Source organism: Erithacus rubecula, assembly GCF_903797595.1.
Source record: "Erithacus rubecula genome assembly, chromosome: 3".
Classification (NCBI taxonomy): Eukaryota; Metazoa; Chordata; class Aves; order Passeriformes; family Muscicapidae; genus Erithacus; species Erithacus rubecula.
In genome coordinates, this window is record NC_136689.1 from 22,361,850 (window position 1) to 22,379,682 (window position 17,833).

A 17,833-nucleotide genomic window follows, 5' to 3' on the forward strand; every position below is an offset into this window, starting at 1 on the left:
GTATGGCAAAAGGCAGTTATCATGAAGGTGGGTAGCACTGCTACTGAAGTTTGGTTCAGGGAAAAATGGTAATTTTTTTTCAGATTTTGAGCAAACATAGATGGATGATAGCAAACATAAGCAGTGTTATAGGTTCCAGCCCAAGAATTCAGTAACATTTTGAAAGTTGAAAATTAATTGGAAGTGCTTGATTAGAACAGCTCTGTATTTCAAGCAATTTATAGTCTTACTTTTCTGGTGGCTTTTCATAATATTAACCCAGAATTAATTTCTATTTTGAATTTCTATTTTTCTAAATTTATCAAAGATAGACAGTAGGGAAGAAATCATAAAGTATTGTCTTACTGTTATTTGTGTGGTGTTCCTAGAATAGAAAAAACAAACTTGTCATTTTTGTGGAATACTATTTGATGTGTCTCTGGTGTGCTAATTTTTTTATTAAAAATACTACATTTTTTGCCCCAAATGATAAAGATGTCTATGGTGCCTGCAGGAGGTTCTGCTGCCTTATAAATACTGACATTACTGTTACCAGCCTTATGTTAATCCAAGTTAGAAGTGATGACACTCAGCTTGGATAGTTTTTAAATCAAATGGTGTATCCACATAATTTCTTAACTTTCAGGAGCAAGCAATTGACCGAGAGCACGAGAGAGATGTATTCCAGCAAGAGATACAGAAGCTGGAACAGCAGCTGAAGGTTCCACAGAGGAGTCAGCCAGTCAATGAACATCAAACCAGAGAGGTAGCACATTTTATTACTTGTACTCAATGAATATAAATGACAAGCTGACAGCTGTTAAGGTATTATAATGAAACTATTTTGTGGTGTACCTACTCTGCATTCATTTGTAAGCCAGGAAAGTAAATGCCCTGATATTGAAGGTGTTGCAGGAAAATGGTGGAACTGTGTTTTGGGGTTTAATTTTAGGCTGTTTGGTTTTAGTAGCAGACATACAGAAAACTTCTTGACTTTCAGTAAGGTTCTCTCCTATGACTTAACTTAGAAAATCCACTGTTCACCAAAGGTCGTGGAAACATTCAAGACTATTTTGGCAATTTTGCATGTTCTTATGTTGTTTCTTGACATCCTGTTTATAGCATTAACCCACATTTTATTTTTTGGTGGGTTTTCTTGTGTGCTGCTTTTTTGATCAGGGCTAATACTTTTGCATTATTTTCTTACTTGATTTTCAGTATTAAAATGCCCTCTGTTGCATTAAACTTTGTTTTCAAATCAATGATCTTACTGGAGTAGTTGAGTTGTTGTCATTCAATTCTTAAATATTAGAAATATGTCATACTCTATATTATATGAAATAGTGGAAGGTGTCCTTGCCTGTGGCAGGTGTGTGGGACCTGGGTGACCTTTAAGGTCTCTTCCAACCAAAACCATTTTATGATTCTAGGATATAGTTTAGACTCGCAGACAGTAATAGGACATAAATTGCTATATGTGAGATGAGCGTGTCAAAGTACTTACTTATTTGGAACTTTCAGGTTTAGGACTGTGTTTCACTGGATTTCTAAATATATTTTAGTACAAAGGTTTATATGAAATATGACAGTGTTTGATCAGTACCAAGGGATATGGTTGTCATCAGCCTCTGTGAACAGTGAATCGTCTGGAATTAGCTGAGTACGTGTTAAACAAAACATACAGAGCAATTCTACATCTATTTCCTTCTGTTGCCAAGAGTGAGCACATTTCTCTCTTGCTGACATTTTACACAGATGGAGGTGGCTCTAGCACAATTAATTTTCCTGAATCCAGGATATTAATTTGGAGTTCGTTTTGTTACGTGTCTGTTTATTATTTGTGGAATGGATAGCATATGAATTCCTGGTTAAAATTCTCACATTAAAAAAAAATTCTCCCAAGAAAAGTTCAAATTTGATAGCATAATAAAAATTGTCCTATTTGTTCAGAATTTGTATGTAAAATTCATCCTGATTTGTAAGTACATATACATATATTTGTAAGTACATGTGTACATTCTTAAGCTGGCAGATACCTTAAATTTCCATTGTAGCATATGTTGTAAAATGAAAGACAGCTTTAGCTGTGATTAAAATTTTGAGATTCATACATGATGTTTTAAATTTGAATTTTTTATTAGGTAGAAAGACAGTAAGATAATGTTCTGCAAGCACCACAGATATAGGAGCTGGTTTAGATATAGGTGATGTTAAATGTGCTGTGCTGGAAATCATAGATGTGATTTTTCAATAATGTGTTAGATTGACATTTATCTTATCAAATGTGGTATGAATTCTTACTATATAGTATACTTTGATGTCACAGTATTCTTTGAAGTATTTTGTAAATATACATATTTTCATTATTTATCATGCTTTTGAGAGAGCTGTTCTGTTTCTCGTAGTTGCCCATTTTTTAAAATCCTCTTTTGCTTTGAGGCAATGCCATGAGCTTTTTTGGTTTATAACTAAATTTGTTTCTTACTGCTGTTTCAGCTTTGTCAACTTATTCCAGGGAGGGTTGTCATAGAGTCTGCTCTAGACTTGATTTTTATTTTTCCATTTCTCTCTCAGGACTTTTCTGAGGTCACTTCAGACTGTGATGTTACTCATGGATGGATAACGTCAATAATACCATCCTGTCAGCTTTATGTTCTGGTCCTCTTCTCTCCTATCTCTTGAAATGCTTTGGGTCTTCTACCTTTTGGCTACATCGTAACTTCCTAAGTGTAAATACTGAAATCAGTTTCTTGAGTGGGACAAAGATTACTCTCCCTGTCTCTTGCTCAATTACTCAGGACTTTTCTGTGTACATCATACTATGGATTTGTTATGCATCTTTCTTATCTGTAATTTCAATTAATAATTTCTGAAATATAGCTAGAAATGGATAGATATTGCTATCTCTGCTACTTTAGGTAATCTTTTATTATGATGCTTCTGAGAGATATTCCTCTGACCTACTGAGATTCAGAATGTTGATTTGGATGTTTTGTCTCCCATAGAAAGTGAATTTATTACATTCATGACATCTGTTTGGTCCCATTTAAGGAACACAGCAAGAAAACCAAGCTTCCTGTCTTTTGTTATTTAAGTATAGCTATTCTCTTCAGTGTTAAAGATCCACTGAGTTTTAGGATATTCCTTTATGTCACTAGTCAACTCCTTCTTTTAAATAATGATGTCACAGATTTTTAGAATTTCCTCTGAGGCAAATCTTGACCATAGGGTCAAGACATTCCATCCATAGGTGTTAAAGGCATCATTTCAGTGGGCTGCATAGGGTTGTTGTGCTGCTTGCTTTTAACTGACTGCAGAGTCTGAAGGCTTCAGAAGGACAAGATCAGATCTAGAGAGCAGGTGATGTGGCACAGAACATACCACTCCTTAAATAATGCTGTTTGTATTTGTTGGATGGAGTACCACAGCATTCTGACTGTACGTTCTGTTTCACCTAAAGAGTAGGAGTTTCATTATGGGAGAAAAAGAGGAATATTTTCTTCCTGTCAAAACTGCATGGTGTTGCTATTGCTAGCTAACCCTTCCAGTGCAGTACAATATAATAACCTTGCCATATTGTCATCAGGTTGAACAGTTAACAAATCATCTGAAAGAGAAAACAGACAAATGCAGTGAGCTTTTGCTCTCTAAGGAGCAGCTTCAGAGAGATATACAAGAAAGAAATGAAGAAATTGAGAAGCTGGAATGCAGAATAAGAGAATTGGAACAAGCCTTAATCATCAGTGCAGACCACTTGCAAAAGGTATTGCTTGGTTGAAATTCATCAAGGCTTTGCTCTTTTCTTATTTTCTGGAGACCAAAATAGTGTATTTTTTAAATCTGATGACTATTAGTATAATCTTGCTTTATAGGTGGAAGAAAGGAAACAGTTTGGCACCATCATAGTAAAGGGAGAGGTACCTCTTGAGGTACAACTGCAAGCTGAACGAGAAGCTGTGGACAGAAAGGAAAAGGAGGTAAAATGCTGTGAAAATTTCCATCTTTCCTCTTTTATTGTCAGTTTTTGCTTTTATTGAGCTTAGTAAACTATATAGTCGAATTTTTTTTACAGTTAGAGAGACAGCAATCAAAATCCTTTTGTAATTCTCTCATGGTCCATGACAGCTGTTGTTGTATATTATGATTTATGACATGCAAGAGTGTTTCTGAAATAAAAATTCAGCCCAATTAAGAAAAACTGATTTTTTAGTAGTGTTTAAAATTCCATTTAGTTTAAGGACTCAGAATGTCACCAAGTACATATTCTTTTGTTTATGCATAGCAAACCAGTTTACTGTAGACACTATAGTGGAAATATATAGCATTTAATTTTTTGCTATGGCTTCCTACTCCTTTACCTGCTCCTTTTGTGGGAAACACAGGTCACGAACCTTGAAGAACAATTGGAGCAGTTTCGAGAGGAGCTAGAAAATAAAAATGAAGAAGTTCAGCAATTGCACATGCAGCTGGAAATTCAGCGAAAGGAGTCCACCACACACTTGCAGGAACTTGAACAAGAGAACAAATTGTTTAAGGTAACTGTGCAACAGAGAAACATAAAGATTTAGTCTCCTTCCTCCAATGAAATAAGTTCTTTGAAAATGCAGTTCACCAAATTCTTTCTTTTTCTCAAGCATTCCACCATTCAACTTCAAACTTAATATTTTTGAAATATTGAAAAGCTCATTTGATTGCTTGTCATTCCATGAAATTTCTGTATTTTGATTCCTACACTTGAAATGCTCATACAAGAATATGCAGAACATGCTGTGTATGACTGTAACATGTTTTTGGGGGATTTTTGGCAGGATGAAATGGAAATACTAGGACTAGCTCTCCAGAAATCTGAAGATGCTGCCATAAAGGACCATCATTTAGTGGCTGGGAGGCTCGCTCACATCATGCAAGAGAAGGATCAGGAAATATATCATCTTCATGAACAAATAGCAAAACTGCAACAGCAACTTGAAGTCACAACTGACAACAAGGTACATACTTTGAAATTCTTTTCAGACTCCTACTTTGTGCTGCTAGTATGAAGGAAAAAAACCCCTCTGTCCCCCACCAGTTGCATTATCTTCTATTGCTTCCTTAATTTAAAAATGCAAATGCTCCAGTTTCAAGCAATGCTTTAAACTTAATGTCTCTGTCCTTTTTAGTCTCATTTATGACAGATGCTTTTTGCTTGTTTTTATTTTTAATTATTCACCCTTATTTTTGCTTGAGTTATTGTCTTAAATTCTTCTTCATCCGTTATTCTTCTGATACTTCTGAATATTTAATAGTATTTAGGTAGCTGAACTCTATCTCAACATTCATTTTAGCATCTTCCCTCACATGACTTACATTCCATGTTGTGCTCCAGTGACATCTGCTGGATTGTGTTAGATTTTAATGCATTTTTAGCAGTTGAACTTCTGAGCTCCATGAGCTTGTGTGACTGCTTTGTTCTCATGCCAGTGCTGGCTATGTCTTTTATCCAATTTCAAGCATGGAGATGCAAACAAAATGGTGTGTTTCATTAGAAATAGACAGGAAGAAAGAAAGAAGCAGGTTTGTCTTTTATTTACTGAGCTTTAACACCTGTAGCTTTCTGTTATTTTTCAATTGTGTGTTTTTTTGATTATCAGCTTGATCTTCTTTTGGCTTACTTTCATTTTCTACAGATAAAACACTGATTTTTTCAGTGGCTGAATTTTGCATTCTGACTATTTTAAATATTGTTTACTATTCATAAGCTTTCACTCAAAAGCAAGTTAAGAACAGGATTTCTGTTATCCCTTGGTAGTTGACTGAACATTTAGGCTAACATTCTACTAGAACATATTGAATCCACTAAAATAGGGGACTGACTGAGCTGAATAATTTCACAGAGTCTTTATGTTTAAACTTCAGTCACAAAGACACTCAGTTAATAATGATGAAACTTTGAATTGGATTTAGGAAACTGGACTTAGGAAATATCATGCTTCAAGAATCCAGAACAGTTCTGCTCTATACAATGACCCCAGTAATATAGGTACAGTTCCTGCCTTGAGAAAAATACCTAGGATTCAGTTATAATTCATTTTAATGAATTAGTTCTTCTCCTGTTGCATGAACCTTAATTTTCTTAATTTCACCCTCTGATTTGGTTTTATTTTCCAGGACATTAAATAATTACTCTGCTTGGTTGTGGAAGCATTATTAAATAGTAATAGATAATTCTTAGGTTAATCCCTTTTCTAAGTCCCTTAGACGTCTTCATCCCACTAAGTGCTTTTCTTTTAATTATGGTATTTGCATTTTGTGGGCCTTTATTCTGTTGTGTTATAAAGAACAGAAACTGTTATGCTGGTCTGATAGCAATCACCAGGATCACTGTGCTTTCTTTTGCCTGTGACAGTGGGGTTGAAACTGTATGATCTTTAAGGTCCCTTGCAAAAGTATTTTATGCTTTTATGACTTGTTCAGATTTTATTTAGTATTTTTGAGCTTCCTCTAGTCTGTGAATTTTTAAAATTAAGTTCTTGGTTGGCAAACCAGGCTTTCTATACAGTCACTTTTTTTTTTTTTTCCTACCTATTATATATATTACAAAGTCATCTTATTATTCTACTTAACTAGGTAGTCATAGTGAAGGATTAAGTGATAAAGGAAAAAAACATGACTATTTGAGTAATTAATTTAGTCATCTTTCATGTTTTCTGCATGTTTTTTTCAGATTCAAAAAGACTCTATTATTTTAACCTATTTCAGATACCATAACTGCTTTTATTTTATTATATTTTTCTGAATATTTTGGACGTATCTTATTCTGCCTTCTACATTTCCACAGTAGGAGCACTGTTGACTTCAAATCTCCAAACATTCACTTAAAACCAAAAAAATCCATTTTGTTTCTTAGCCCTATTACTTACTGTCTTGTCTGTCTTTATTTTTTCTTCATATAGACAAAGTTTTTGTCATTCTTCAACACTCAAATTAAATTTGCTTCCATAGCAATTTAGCAAGTAGGATTTGTAGTGATTTTTTTCCCTTTTGCTGAGACCTTTTATTTATTGAATTTAGAGTTCATCAACACAGTCATTCCATTTTTTGTTTCTGCTCGTTTATGAGAAGCCAATATAGGATGTCTTTTCTTTTCTACATTCATTCAGTCATCACCTTCATATTTGATCAGTTACATAATTTTATAAATTTCTTGGAATTTTGATCCTCTTACAAAGCCTCCAGTTTAAAATGTCTTTAGAAGTAATCTAGGAAAGTATTATTCTTACTCTCTTCATGTTTTCCTGAATCACTGATTTTTGTTTGGGTGGTCATATGCATTATAAAATAAATACTTCTATAATTTTGTCTCTTTTTACTTTGATTTAAACTATGGCACAAAGAAATTATATTGCTCTGGGTCTGTGTGTACTGTTTGCCCTGTGTATTTGCATGCACATGTGCATATATGTGTGCATGCATGCAAACACATATTTAGGATAATGTCACTGTCAACTGATAGGTGTTTTCTATGGTCTCAGATTAAAAAGCACATTATATTGCTATTTTTCAACACAATTAGTAAAAGGTCTATTTGTATTTAAAATACGTGTTCATCTAAATTGAGTGTGTCTTATATAAGCATCATGAACACTTAAAATTCCGTGTTCCCTGGGTCTGTGAATGTTACTTTCACTTTCACTTCATCCAATGCTTTAATATGTATTTTTCAGTTCTTTAAGGTCATAGGGTACTTTCTCAGTCCTGTTTGAAGATGTCTCAATTCTCATTAAAGCTTTAGAAGAGATGTCACATTAAGAAATTAATTGAGAACTCTACAGGATCTCCCAATATTTGATTTAACTGTTTCTGTGAAGTCCAGGACAAACATGATCTGATGTTTTTGTTTGGCTTTTTTTCCCCAGGTTATTGAAGAGCAAAATGAGCATATACGGGAGCTTGAAGCCCAGATAGAATGTCTGAAAAGTGATCAGGAACGTGTGAAGAAAAAAAATGATGAAGAAGTGGAGCAGTTGAATGATGTAATTGATAAGCTTCAGCAAGAGCTGGCAATTATTGGACAAAAGGTACCAACAGACACTGCTGGTTTTCAAGAAGATGCTGACAGTCCAAAACACATACTTGAAGCAGTTCTGGCAGAAAAGGAAGCTTTGGAAAAGCAAGTAGAAAACATAAATGCAGAGGCGTCTCAAACAAAGAATGAGCTTGAGGAAACAAAGTTAAAAATGAGCCAGTTAAAGCAAGAAATAAGTATGTTAAAAAAAGAGCATGAAAGAAAAATAGAGAAATATGAGTGTGCACTGGTCCAAGGTAGTAAGTCAGAGCCAGAAGACAGGAGCAGTGGAAAAGTTGAAGAAATGGAAGGAGGCTTATGTCAGGAGATAGACTTGCCAGATCAGTCCCAGCTTAGGACTTCAGATGAGAATGCAAGAGTCACCATTAGCAAGATGGAGATACAACTGCAGCAACTTCAGGCATGCATTAAGCAAAAAGATTCAGAACTGTGCCAGTGTTACAATGAAATAAAAGACATGAAAGAGCAAAGCAAAGCTGAAGAAGAAGCACTTAAAAACAGGATATTAGAACTGGAAAAGACTCTAATGGAGAAAGTTGCTGCTGCTCTTGTGAGTCAGGTTCAGCTAAATGCAGTTCAAGAGCAGAGAAGATTCATGCAGGAAATTCAGGAAGCTTCAAAGTGTGTGGATGAAGCAAGCAAGAATGTCCAAACAAAATGTTTGAGTGATAGAACTGAAAATGAGACAGAATCAAAATTATCACTCTTAACACAGAGGCTTAGTGAGATGGAAGACCAACTGGCAACAGTGAATCGTAGCTTGGAGCTAGAAAAAGAAAATGTAAAAGTTGCACAAAAGGAAGCTACAGTGAAAGAAGAGAGGTTCTTAGAGCTTCAGCAATTGTTAGAAGAGGTTAAAGAAAAACATAAAGGAGAGATTCAGAAATATATTAAGCAAGAAGAAATGCGGACGTATCAGGTAATAAACACAATTTTCTTTTGTCATGTTTTCACTAAAACTTGTGATTTTATATAAAGTATAATGAATGAAAAGGTTCCTGCCCCACTATCAATTTCCATTACATGTTAAAAACACCTTTTCATGATTGTAAGGTGGTTTTGAATTTTGGACATATAATTTCTTATTCTTAATTTGACTTGACATAGAATGGAATGTAGTACACTTTTACATGGTGTAGAGGTAGAGGCATAAAAATTAAAATGATAAAAACTGTCTAGGAGAGGAGTCAGAATGATAAGGGAAGTTATACCAATTTGTTTATACAGATATTTTTGGGATGAAGGTTGTTTGTTTGTATATGTTTTGATTTTATGTTTTCTTGCTTTCCCATCTCAATTCCAAAGATATTTCCCTTCAGTAGCTTTTCCAGTATTCATTTGTCCAGATTTCCATGCACCAGTGGTTTATTGCTTCTCAATTTAGAATCATCAGTCAAAATTTTTAGTCCAAAAATGGGCTTGATGTCTCTGAATGAGAGTTTCAGCAATCACGGAACCAGTACTGGACAAGAAAAGATTCTAAGATCTTTCATCCAAATACAAATGTAATTAATGTCATAAATGTCTTATAAGTTAAATAATATTATCAGACTTCATTTCCTACTCTCTGTTGACCTTCCTCCCTGTGCTTTCTGTGTGGTGTATCCAATTTATGCTTGCAGTTCAGTAAAACTGTTAGATAGTCTTTCCTCCCATGGTCTTGATCTTATTTTTTTGAACCTATGTTAACCCAAATAACATTTGTTTTCCCTTTTGGTCTTTTCACTTTGTAAGTTGGTGTGAAAGTAATCAATGCTGTTAAAACTTGATTCTTTACCATTTTCCATGTGTTGTGTTGCCATATAGTTAGAAGCACAGCTCATGGAAAGTCAAAAAGAAAAAGTGCTTATTACTGAACTTGAACAAGTAAAAGAAGAGGCAGCTGCTGCTAAGGAAGAACTGAACAATTACAGAGAAAAGGCAGAAAAACTTCAGCAAGAACTAGCAGTAAGAACTCATGTTCCATACTGTATTTAAATTAAATAGTTGTACAGGACTTACTTTCAAATATGCATGCTATAGTTTGAGATTTATTAATGTTTTACTGAGAATGCCACCAAGAAAAACAGCCACTCAGTGCCTACTGTGAGTGGAGCAGAGCTGATGCTGTAGACCAAATATTCACTCATTGCCAAAGCACTTTGTTTCACTGCAATGCAACAGTGGATCTAGATCTGTATTTCTTAGGAGATAATATGTGCTACCATGTGTCATAGCTGCTTTAAAATAGGTCTAAACTGAGCTGTGATGGTTTAGAGGGTTGCTTGGATTTTAGTGGTTGTAAGTATTTGGAAGGATTGCAATAGAGATTCTCCATATTTACAGGTAAAACAGGCAAGTGTGATACATCTTCAGGAAGACCTGTGCAAAGTCAAAGAGAGCCTGGTTCAAGCAGAAGAGAAACTTGCAAGTTACCTGAGGAAGGACAAAGAAATGGTGAAAACTGAAAGCAAGAAGGATGTAGAAATATCATGTGATTTGTCAGCCAGTGAGTCTGCTCTAACTGGAAACAGCTCCTTGTCACAAACAGACAAGACTGTGGAAATCTCACCAGTCCTTGTTAAAAACACAGAAATACAAACTGATTTGGAAAATGGATGCTCTTCAGATGAGATTGCAGAGATTGTAAGAGAATTTACTGAAAAAATTGATCAAATGCAGGAACTCCATGCTGCTGAAATCATGGACATGGAGACAAGGCATATCTCTGAATCTGAAGCATTAAAGAGAGAGAAGTTTGTGGCAGTACAAGTACTGACTGAAGAATGCAATACTTTAAAGGAAATCATAGAAACACTACAAGCCAAAGAAGTATGTAATTTATTTCATAATTACTGAAATACTTCAAGCTTTTGCTCTTACTACAGAATTCCCATTTAAAATCTGTAAAGTGTGAACCACCACATGTTCAGTAAAAAACTTTTAAGTGTTCTAATGTTCCCATGGCCCTGGGAGAGATCATGAACCCCTTTCTCAGCATTTAAGTTTGCAAGTGTGCTTATCTATCAGGTGTTTCCTTGTGCTTCTGCCTTGAACCTGCCCTCTTCTGTGAAATGTAGGTCACCCTGTGAAATGCTCTCTCTCTCATGTTCAGTTTTATTACTTTGATTTCAGGGGAATTGGAACAAAGAGGTTCACATTATTTCCTGCTCCTTAAAAGTTTCCCCCTTATTAAGAGTGGGTAAGGGGTTAAAGGCTTGATTGTTTTCTTTTCTGAATACAGAGAATCCCAGTTTCTGGATTAGCACCTTCTCCACCACATCAAGCTAGAGATGGAGGTTCTAGTGGTAAGAAATTTATTTTTACAGATTTCAAACAGCATTATGAATTAAAACTGGGTTCGGTTTTTTGTTTTGTTTTGTTTGGTTTTTTTTAATATTAAGTTTACCATTAAAGAGTTTGTGTTCTAAGAAATCAAAGCAGCTACTGCCCAGACTGAAGCAGAAGCCTATTGCACCAGCAAAAGGTTCTGGGCACACTATGTCTGTTAATTTGGTACAGAAGAAAAATGTCTGGAGCAGAGATGGGTTTTAGTTGAGGCATCAGATGCTAATTATTTTTCTTTCCATTGGAGTTTCTATATCCTTCTTAGCTATTACATTATCTCTACAGTGTAGTTTCATCATCTACTGATAGTAATTAAAGCAACAGCTCCCTAGCAGTGGGAGATGATGACAGGTATTGACTTCTCCAAGTGGAATAAAATTATTAGAGTGATTCTTTTCATAGGCAAGCCTAAGCATATTAGGAGTGGGCCAGTTGCCAGAAGTGTTTATGCAAGTAGTTGTTTGTCTTGTAAAACTAAACTAGGATTTTTAAATTTGATTGTGATTTTACTTTTTAGTTTTGTTTTGCTGTTAGTTCTTTAAAACTGAAAAAGAAAAAATATACAACAGGTAGTCTCCAGGCTTAGAATGAACCCTTAGTGACATTTAGCTACCCGTTAAAACAACAGATAAAAAATACTTTTTTGATGCCTGTTCTTCAAAGCTTCACAGTAATCCAGCTTTCATGTTTTTCTCTCCTTTTATTTTAGACTCCAGTTCAGACTGGAGTCAAGGAATGTATCTTGCTCAGACCCAGGGATCTGACACGATATCTGAAGGAATAGATGAAGGTGAAACATCAACAGATTTACTTCCAAAAAAAATTAAGGTAAAATAGACTCAATCTTTTTTTTTTAAGGAACAAGAGTGATACTACCAGAAATTGAGATTTGCTTCTGCTTGATCACTGTTAACAGAGCCATTTAGATAAGTTTTAGCATTGACTATTTTAATACATTTTCTAACAATGATGTGCATTTTTGCATTTTAAATTAGGCTAAATGTGAGTTTTATATCTGTAGGCTTGTTCTCAGTTATGATTAGAGAAACAAAACTCCTGTTATAATTTATTGCAATGTTGTTGTATTGAAAATAATGTCATGATCATATATTACACAATTTTATTGATTCTATTTTTATAGCTATGTTATGAAAGCAACCGTATTTATTATAAAAGGGTATCATGCTTTAATTAAATTTTTTTAAAAGTATTTTGTGACAAAACCCTAGCTTCATAGTAATTTCAAAAAGTGAATGGCAAAGCTCACCAGGAAGCTTCCCAGGGCAGTTTTTAAAATGTCAGTTTCCATTAGTAGCTATTTTAAAAATAAAAAAATAATTTCACAGATGTACACTGAAAAATTTTACTTGAAACTGAGGACAAATACAACTATTTAATAAGTTTCTGTCTGACACATAAAGGACTGGGTGACACTTCTGTCCTTGATATCCTCATATCAAGCACAGTTTCCTCATGCTGATCAAGCACATGTGAAATAAGATTGCAATTATTATTGTTGATATGTTGTTATTACTAGCATTACTGATTTCTTTTTTTGCTTTTACTTTAGGGTTTGCTGAGAGCAGTCCACCATGAGGGCGTACAGGTGCTGTCTCTCACTGAGTTTCCTTACAGTGAAAAAGATCTGTCACCTCATAAGCAAGAGCCAGAATCTTGGCTAGAAGAAAGAAAAGCTTTCCTAAGCACCATCTCATCTTTGAAAGATCTAATTGCAAAAATGCAAGTTCACAGAGAAGCTGAGGTATAAATAATACTGTGAGATTCTATTTGAATAAAAAATAATTTATTATAACCTTCTAAGACACATTCACTGTTCAAGTTTAAATGCTTAAATATTCTGTTACAAGGTGAAATATTTTTAAAATGTGCCATAAAACTCCATATTACACTTCATTGTATTGCAGCTTATATTTCTTCTTCTGTGCATTGATAACTTTTGGCTGTATAAGTCCACCTTTTAAGAAGAATTCTCTTTTGAAACATGTTCCAGTAGCAGTTTAAATCGAATTTTTAATGCTGTTACTTATTGGCTTATTAATCAGTAATTTGTTAAAACTTTTGCATATTAGACTCTTGGATATATGCAGGTAGTTTCTATTACTTCAGCATTTCCTTTAACATGCACAGGGGGCAGATGAACTTTGTGTAATTTAAAATTAAATCTTTTCCATACACAGTATCTGCACCCTACCACATAGCTCTGTGAGAGCCTAGGGAGAGACAAGTAATGTACAAAATATTAAAAGAATAGTGTGATATGGTCACCTCAATAGTAACTACACAGGGCTGAGTTTTCAGTTACAAAAAGCTACATCACCTCCATCTAAAACAAATCTAAAAGTTTAGCATTTGTGAGTGCAGAACAATTTGTAATGTGTGCAGTAAATGCATTTGGATGGATGAAATTTGCACAATTTTTAAGAAAAGCTAAATATTCCAGTGAAAAACATACACTCTACATAGAATTATAATGATGTAATCTTTCAATTTGGCTCTTTAAATTATTTTTATACCCCTGCAGATCTATGCAAGTACTGAATCTCCTGAAGGTGTCTCAGACTGGCGAGGAGAACTTCTGCATGCCATTCAACAGCTTTTTGTGAGGGAACAAAATGTTCTCCTTGCTGCATTTCAAACTGAACTTGCAGAAATGGGCACAAGAGATGCAGTGATGTTGATGAATCAGTTAGAGCACAGACTACAAGAGCAGGTAATATAAACCAATTGTAGTCAAAGTGTTTGTCTACATTAGATTTTAATTTTAAATTTATAAATCCATTATAAATATATGTATTAGTAGTAGTTCTGACTGTCTTAAGGATGAAAACAACTGCAGAAAGAACTGGTGTCTTTTAAAAGAAAATTATGTGGCATGGGAAATAAACTTTTAGGTGCACAAATTTTAGAATATATACAGCCTTCAGAGATCAATTTGAATTAAACACAGTATTCCTGAGCTTGATGTCATTAAGTTAATTAGAATTATGTTACACTCTCTAAGAGGAAAGGTAGCTTGTTTATTCAAAATAATTTGCACAAATAGAAAGTGATAAGGCTGCTATGGGAGAGAGGAAAGTCAGTTATCTCCTCTGGAACATGGAGGGATTAGTTAGAAAACTGCAGTTTGCCAGAAAAGTGGTAGCTCTTTTCAGTCTGTAATTTTGATGCCTAGTAGAGAAATAAAAAAATAACAAGCAGTTCTTCCAAATATTGTATGAAAATGTTTTGAATATATATACACTATGAATATATAAATGTGATGCCAACACTATAGATATTCTCTTAATATCTGGAGTTTTACTTTGAAATGTTTCAAATACTAATAGGTTACTAAACAGAGAGCAGCAATGGATTGTCTTCAGAATGCAGACAGAAGAAGTTTGCTGATGGAGATTCAAGTATTACATGCTCAGATGAACAGTAAGAAAAGTAACCCAAAGAGAGAACAAGAGATTGATTCAAAAAGCCAAGGTGACTTCAGTGGTAATATATGTCTGTTTCCAAAAGCTTTCAAGGCAGTGCTCATAATCTTTTAAGTGAAAAAAATGGTTTCTTTCTTTGGTCTCTGATTTTGATATGCATGTTCTAAACATGCTAGTTTTCATCTTCTTCAATCTAATTTGACTACTTTTGCAAAAATTAAGATATAACCTGTGTTCTTAGGACCTGTATCAAACTGCAAGTGATACAAAGTTATGTTCATTTGCTGTAAAAATGGAGCTTGAATTTTAAGGCTATTTTCCCTGTATATGCTTCACTGTTTAGGTTCAGCAGCTTTGAAATTATCTAAGTTGGATAGTCAGTCATAATGCAGAAACTAAGAAGCAATTAGAATGAAGAACAAAAGGTTCAGAGAACAGGTATACTTTAAAATTAAGTAAAGCTCACTGTCAGTGTTTAGTTACACATGTTAGGTCACATAAGTATATGTATGTAATATAACCCACTTAAATTTTGTTAATCATTATCCAAATGATATATATTGATATAGTTGGACATGTCCTATAGCCTTTAAGAAGTACAGAAGTTGAAGCGATTTCTTGAAAGTATGAAAAGTATTCAAGTATAAAAGTCATGGGTTTGCTTTTGTTGCACTATAGAAAGAATATATTATTTTAAAATATCACTATTAATAATTGCCTTGTGGTCCTGCTCTGGCTAGGAGAAGCTTTACCCAAACACAATGTTTTTGTATGAAGTAATTTCCATATTAATGGTGCTCTCATTAGAAATGCTGGAGTATAATATGCAGCAGAAGCAGTTGCAAATTCTGGAAATGCAAGTGGAGCTCCGGAGTATGAAGGACCGAGCAGCAGAGCTTCAGGAGCAGCTGAATTCAGAGAGGATGATGGGTGCAGAGCTGAAGAATGAACTTGCACAAGCCAAACTAGAGCTTGAAGCAACCCTTAAAGCACAGCACAAGCACTTCAAGGACCTAGAAACCATCAGGTGTGACTTTCAGTGTGCCAGGCTGTCTCTGCTGACTGTGAAGATCATCTTTCCTAGTTTGAAATCATAATGCTGATTTTATTAAGGGACTTGGTCTCATATACTGTAATTGCTTCTCAGTATTTCTGTAAAACCTACCTGACAAGAATAGACTTTTTACATTTGACAAAAAATATATTTCAACTCATAATTTGATTTAATACTTTATTAATTATCAAGGTCATTACGTTGTCACATTAGACTATTGTATACAAGCTAATAAACAGACCACATTTATTATAGGTTTTTAATCTCCATGAACATGGAGAAAAAAAATGCAAAGTTAAGATGACTTTGCAAGTACTTTCTTATGAAATACTCTTAAATGTTGCTTTCACATGGTTGGTAGCAGAAGTCACAAATTTGATACTTAAGAAAGCCATTTTTATTTATGAACCAGAGGGATGCATCCATGAACAGTATCTTAATGTTCAGCTCAGAGATAATAAACTAGGATTGAGTTTAAATTTGGATTACTTCACAGATTACTTTATACTCTTTACAGACCATCAGGAGCAAGTTTCTTTTGCAAATGGATGCAAAATTGTTTTGCAAAGAAATGAAAATTCGGGTCATAGATTTTTTCTTTTCCCCCAGTATATTTATTTTCCCTTGAGAAACATGGCAGTAAGATGCACTTCCATGGTATTGTTTAAGATTTTGGCCCATGACTGGATTAGGTTGAACACTAACTGCCTCTAAGCCCCCATGAGTGGCAGCTACAAAGGTAGCAGGATGGATGCCCTTTTTGTAGTTCTTGAAGTATGCAACTCTTTTGGGTTTGAGTTAATCTTGTCTTTCTAATAAGGCTTTTCACTGTTACTCTACTAGACTAGCAGTGTTTTCAGTGCACAGCATGGAATAAATACCAGGTAACTGACTGTATCATGACAGGATTAGAGCCATTGCCTAATGCAAAGTTTGCCCATTTCTCTTTTAGGACTGAAGTCAAAGAAAAAGCAGCTGAGCTGGATATTCTTAAGGATACAATGGCCCATGAACAGAAAAAATCAAGAGAGCTACAGTGGGCTTTGGAAAAAGAAAAAGCTAAAATGGAACGCAATGAGGAAAGAGGAAGAGAAGAGCTTGAGGTATTCCATAATCCCAGGTGGCCTGGGACATCAAGGAGCATAAAAATATTCTTTTGGTTAACATTTCATCTCAGCTTACATTTTTGTCCAATGCATCCTTCATGTTCTCTCTTCAGCTATAGTACTGTATCATCTAGAGCTGAAAAAAAAGGTATAGAAGCTGTGTGGCAAAGTATGAACAGGCCCGATGCACATTCCATTTAAATCAGTAGGAATTTTACTGTGCTTTTCTGGCTCAAGATTAAAAGATTCTGTAATGACTCTCTGTTATTCAAGGGGACAGGACACTGCTGATATGGCTACACCCAGCCCCCACCACAGCCTAACTCATAAAATATAGTATTTAACAGTATGACTTACAGAGACATATTGTTCATCACTATTTAAAAAGTCTGCAGTTTTACCTCATGAAAATCAAACTAGGGAGTTTACTTTAGGAGAAAATGCTTCATTAGTATCTTCCCTGGTACCTCTGTAGTATTTGCTATAGTGGAGGGAAGAGCAGGTATCCTGGTACAAGAGAAAAGACAAAAGAGTAATAACTTCAACGGCATTGATGTATTTACATCTTGAAATCCAAAGTTGAAAAATCATTTTCACAGTTTTAGAAAGTAAAAGCAGTTTTAGAAAGTAAAAACAGCTGGCTGTCTTCAACTTCAGGACTACAGTTGTTTGTATCTCACTGTAAAGTATGTGTTAAAAATAATTTTTATGAGATAATCTGATTTTAGAATAAAGGCATCTGTAATGTATTTTAGCATCAGATGTAACTGCAGCATTCAGAATATTGTTGCATTACTTGTGAATAGCAAAACCTGTTAAAAGCAGCATGTGCAGAGGTAGCATATTTGCAATTTTCAGA

At 34.6% G+C, this 17,833-nt stretch overlaps 1 protein-coding gene across 1 annotated transcript in view; it reads left to right on the forward strand.

The window, feature by feature from the left end:
• AKAP9 (A-kinase anchoring protein 9) overlaps positions 1 to 17,833 on the forward strand; it is a 106,501-nt gene that overhangs the window by 78,669 nt on the left and 9,999 nt on the right. The window contains 15 exon segments of the mRNA XM_079300338.1: positions 626 to 745; positions 3,566 to 3,742; positions 3,852 to 3,956; positions 4,362 to 4,514; positions 4,788 to 4,967; positions 7,875 to 8,963; positions 9,851 to 9,991; positions 10,370 to 10,855; positions 11,268 to 11,331; positions 12,081 to 12,199; positions 12,942 to 13,133; positions 13,914 to 14,102; positions 14,719 to 14,863; positions 15,622 to 15,841; positions 16,821 to 16,971. Coding sequence (XP_079156464.1) covers positions 626 to 745; positions 3,566 to 3,742; positions 3,852 to 3,956; positions 4,362 to 4,514; positions 4,788 to 4,967; positions 7,875 to 8,963; positions 9,851 to 9,991; positions 10,370 to 10,855; positions 11,268 to 11,331; positions 12,081 to 12,199; positions 12,942 to 13,133; positions 13,914 to 14,102; positions 14,719 to 14,863; positions 15,622 to 15,841; positions 16,821 to 16,971 — 3,531 coding nt within the window.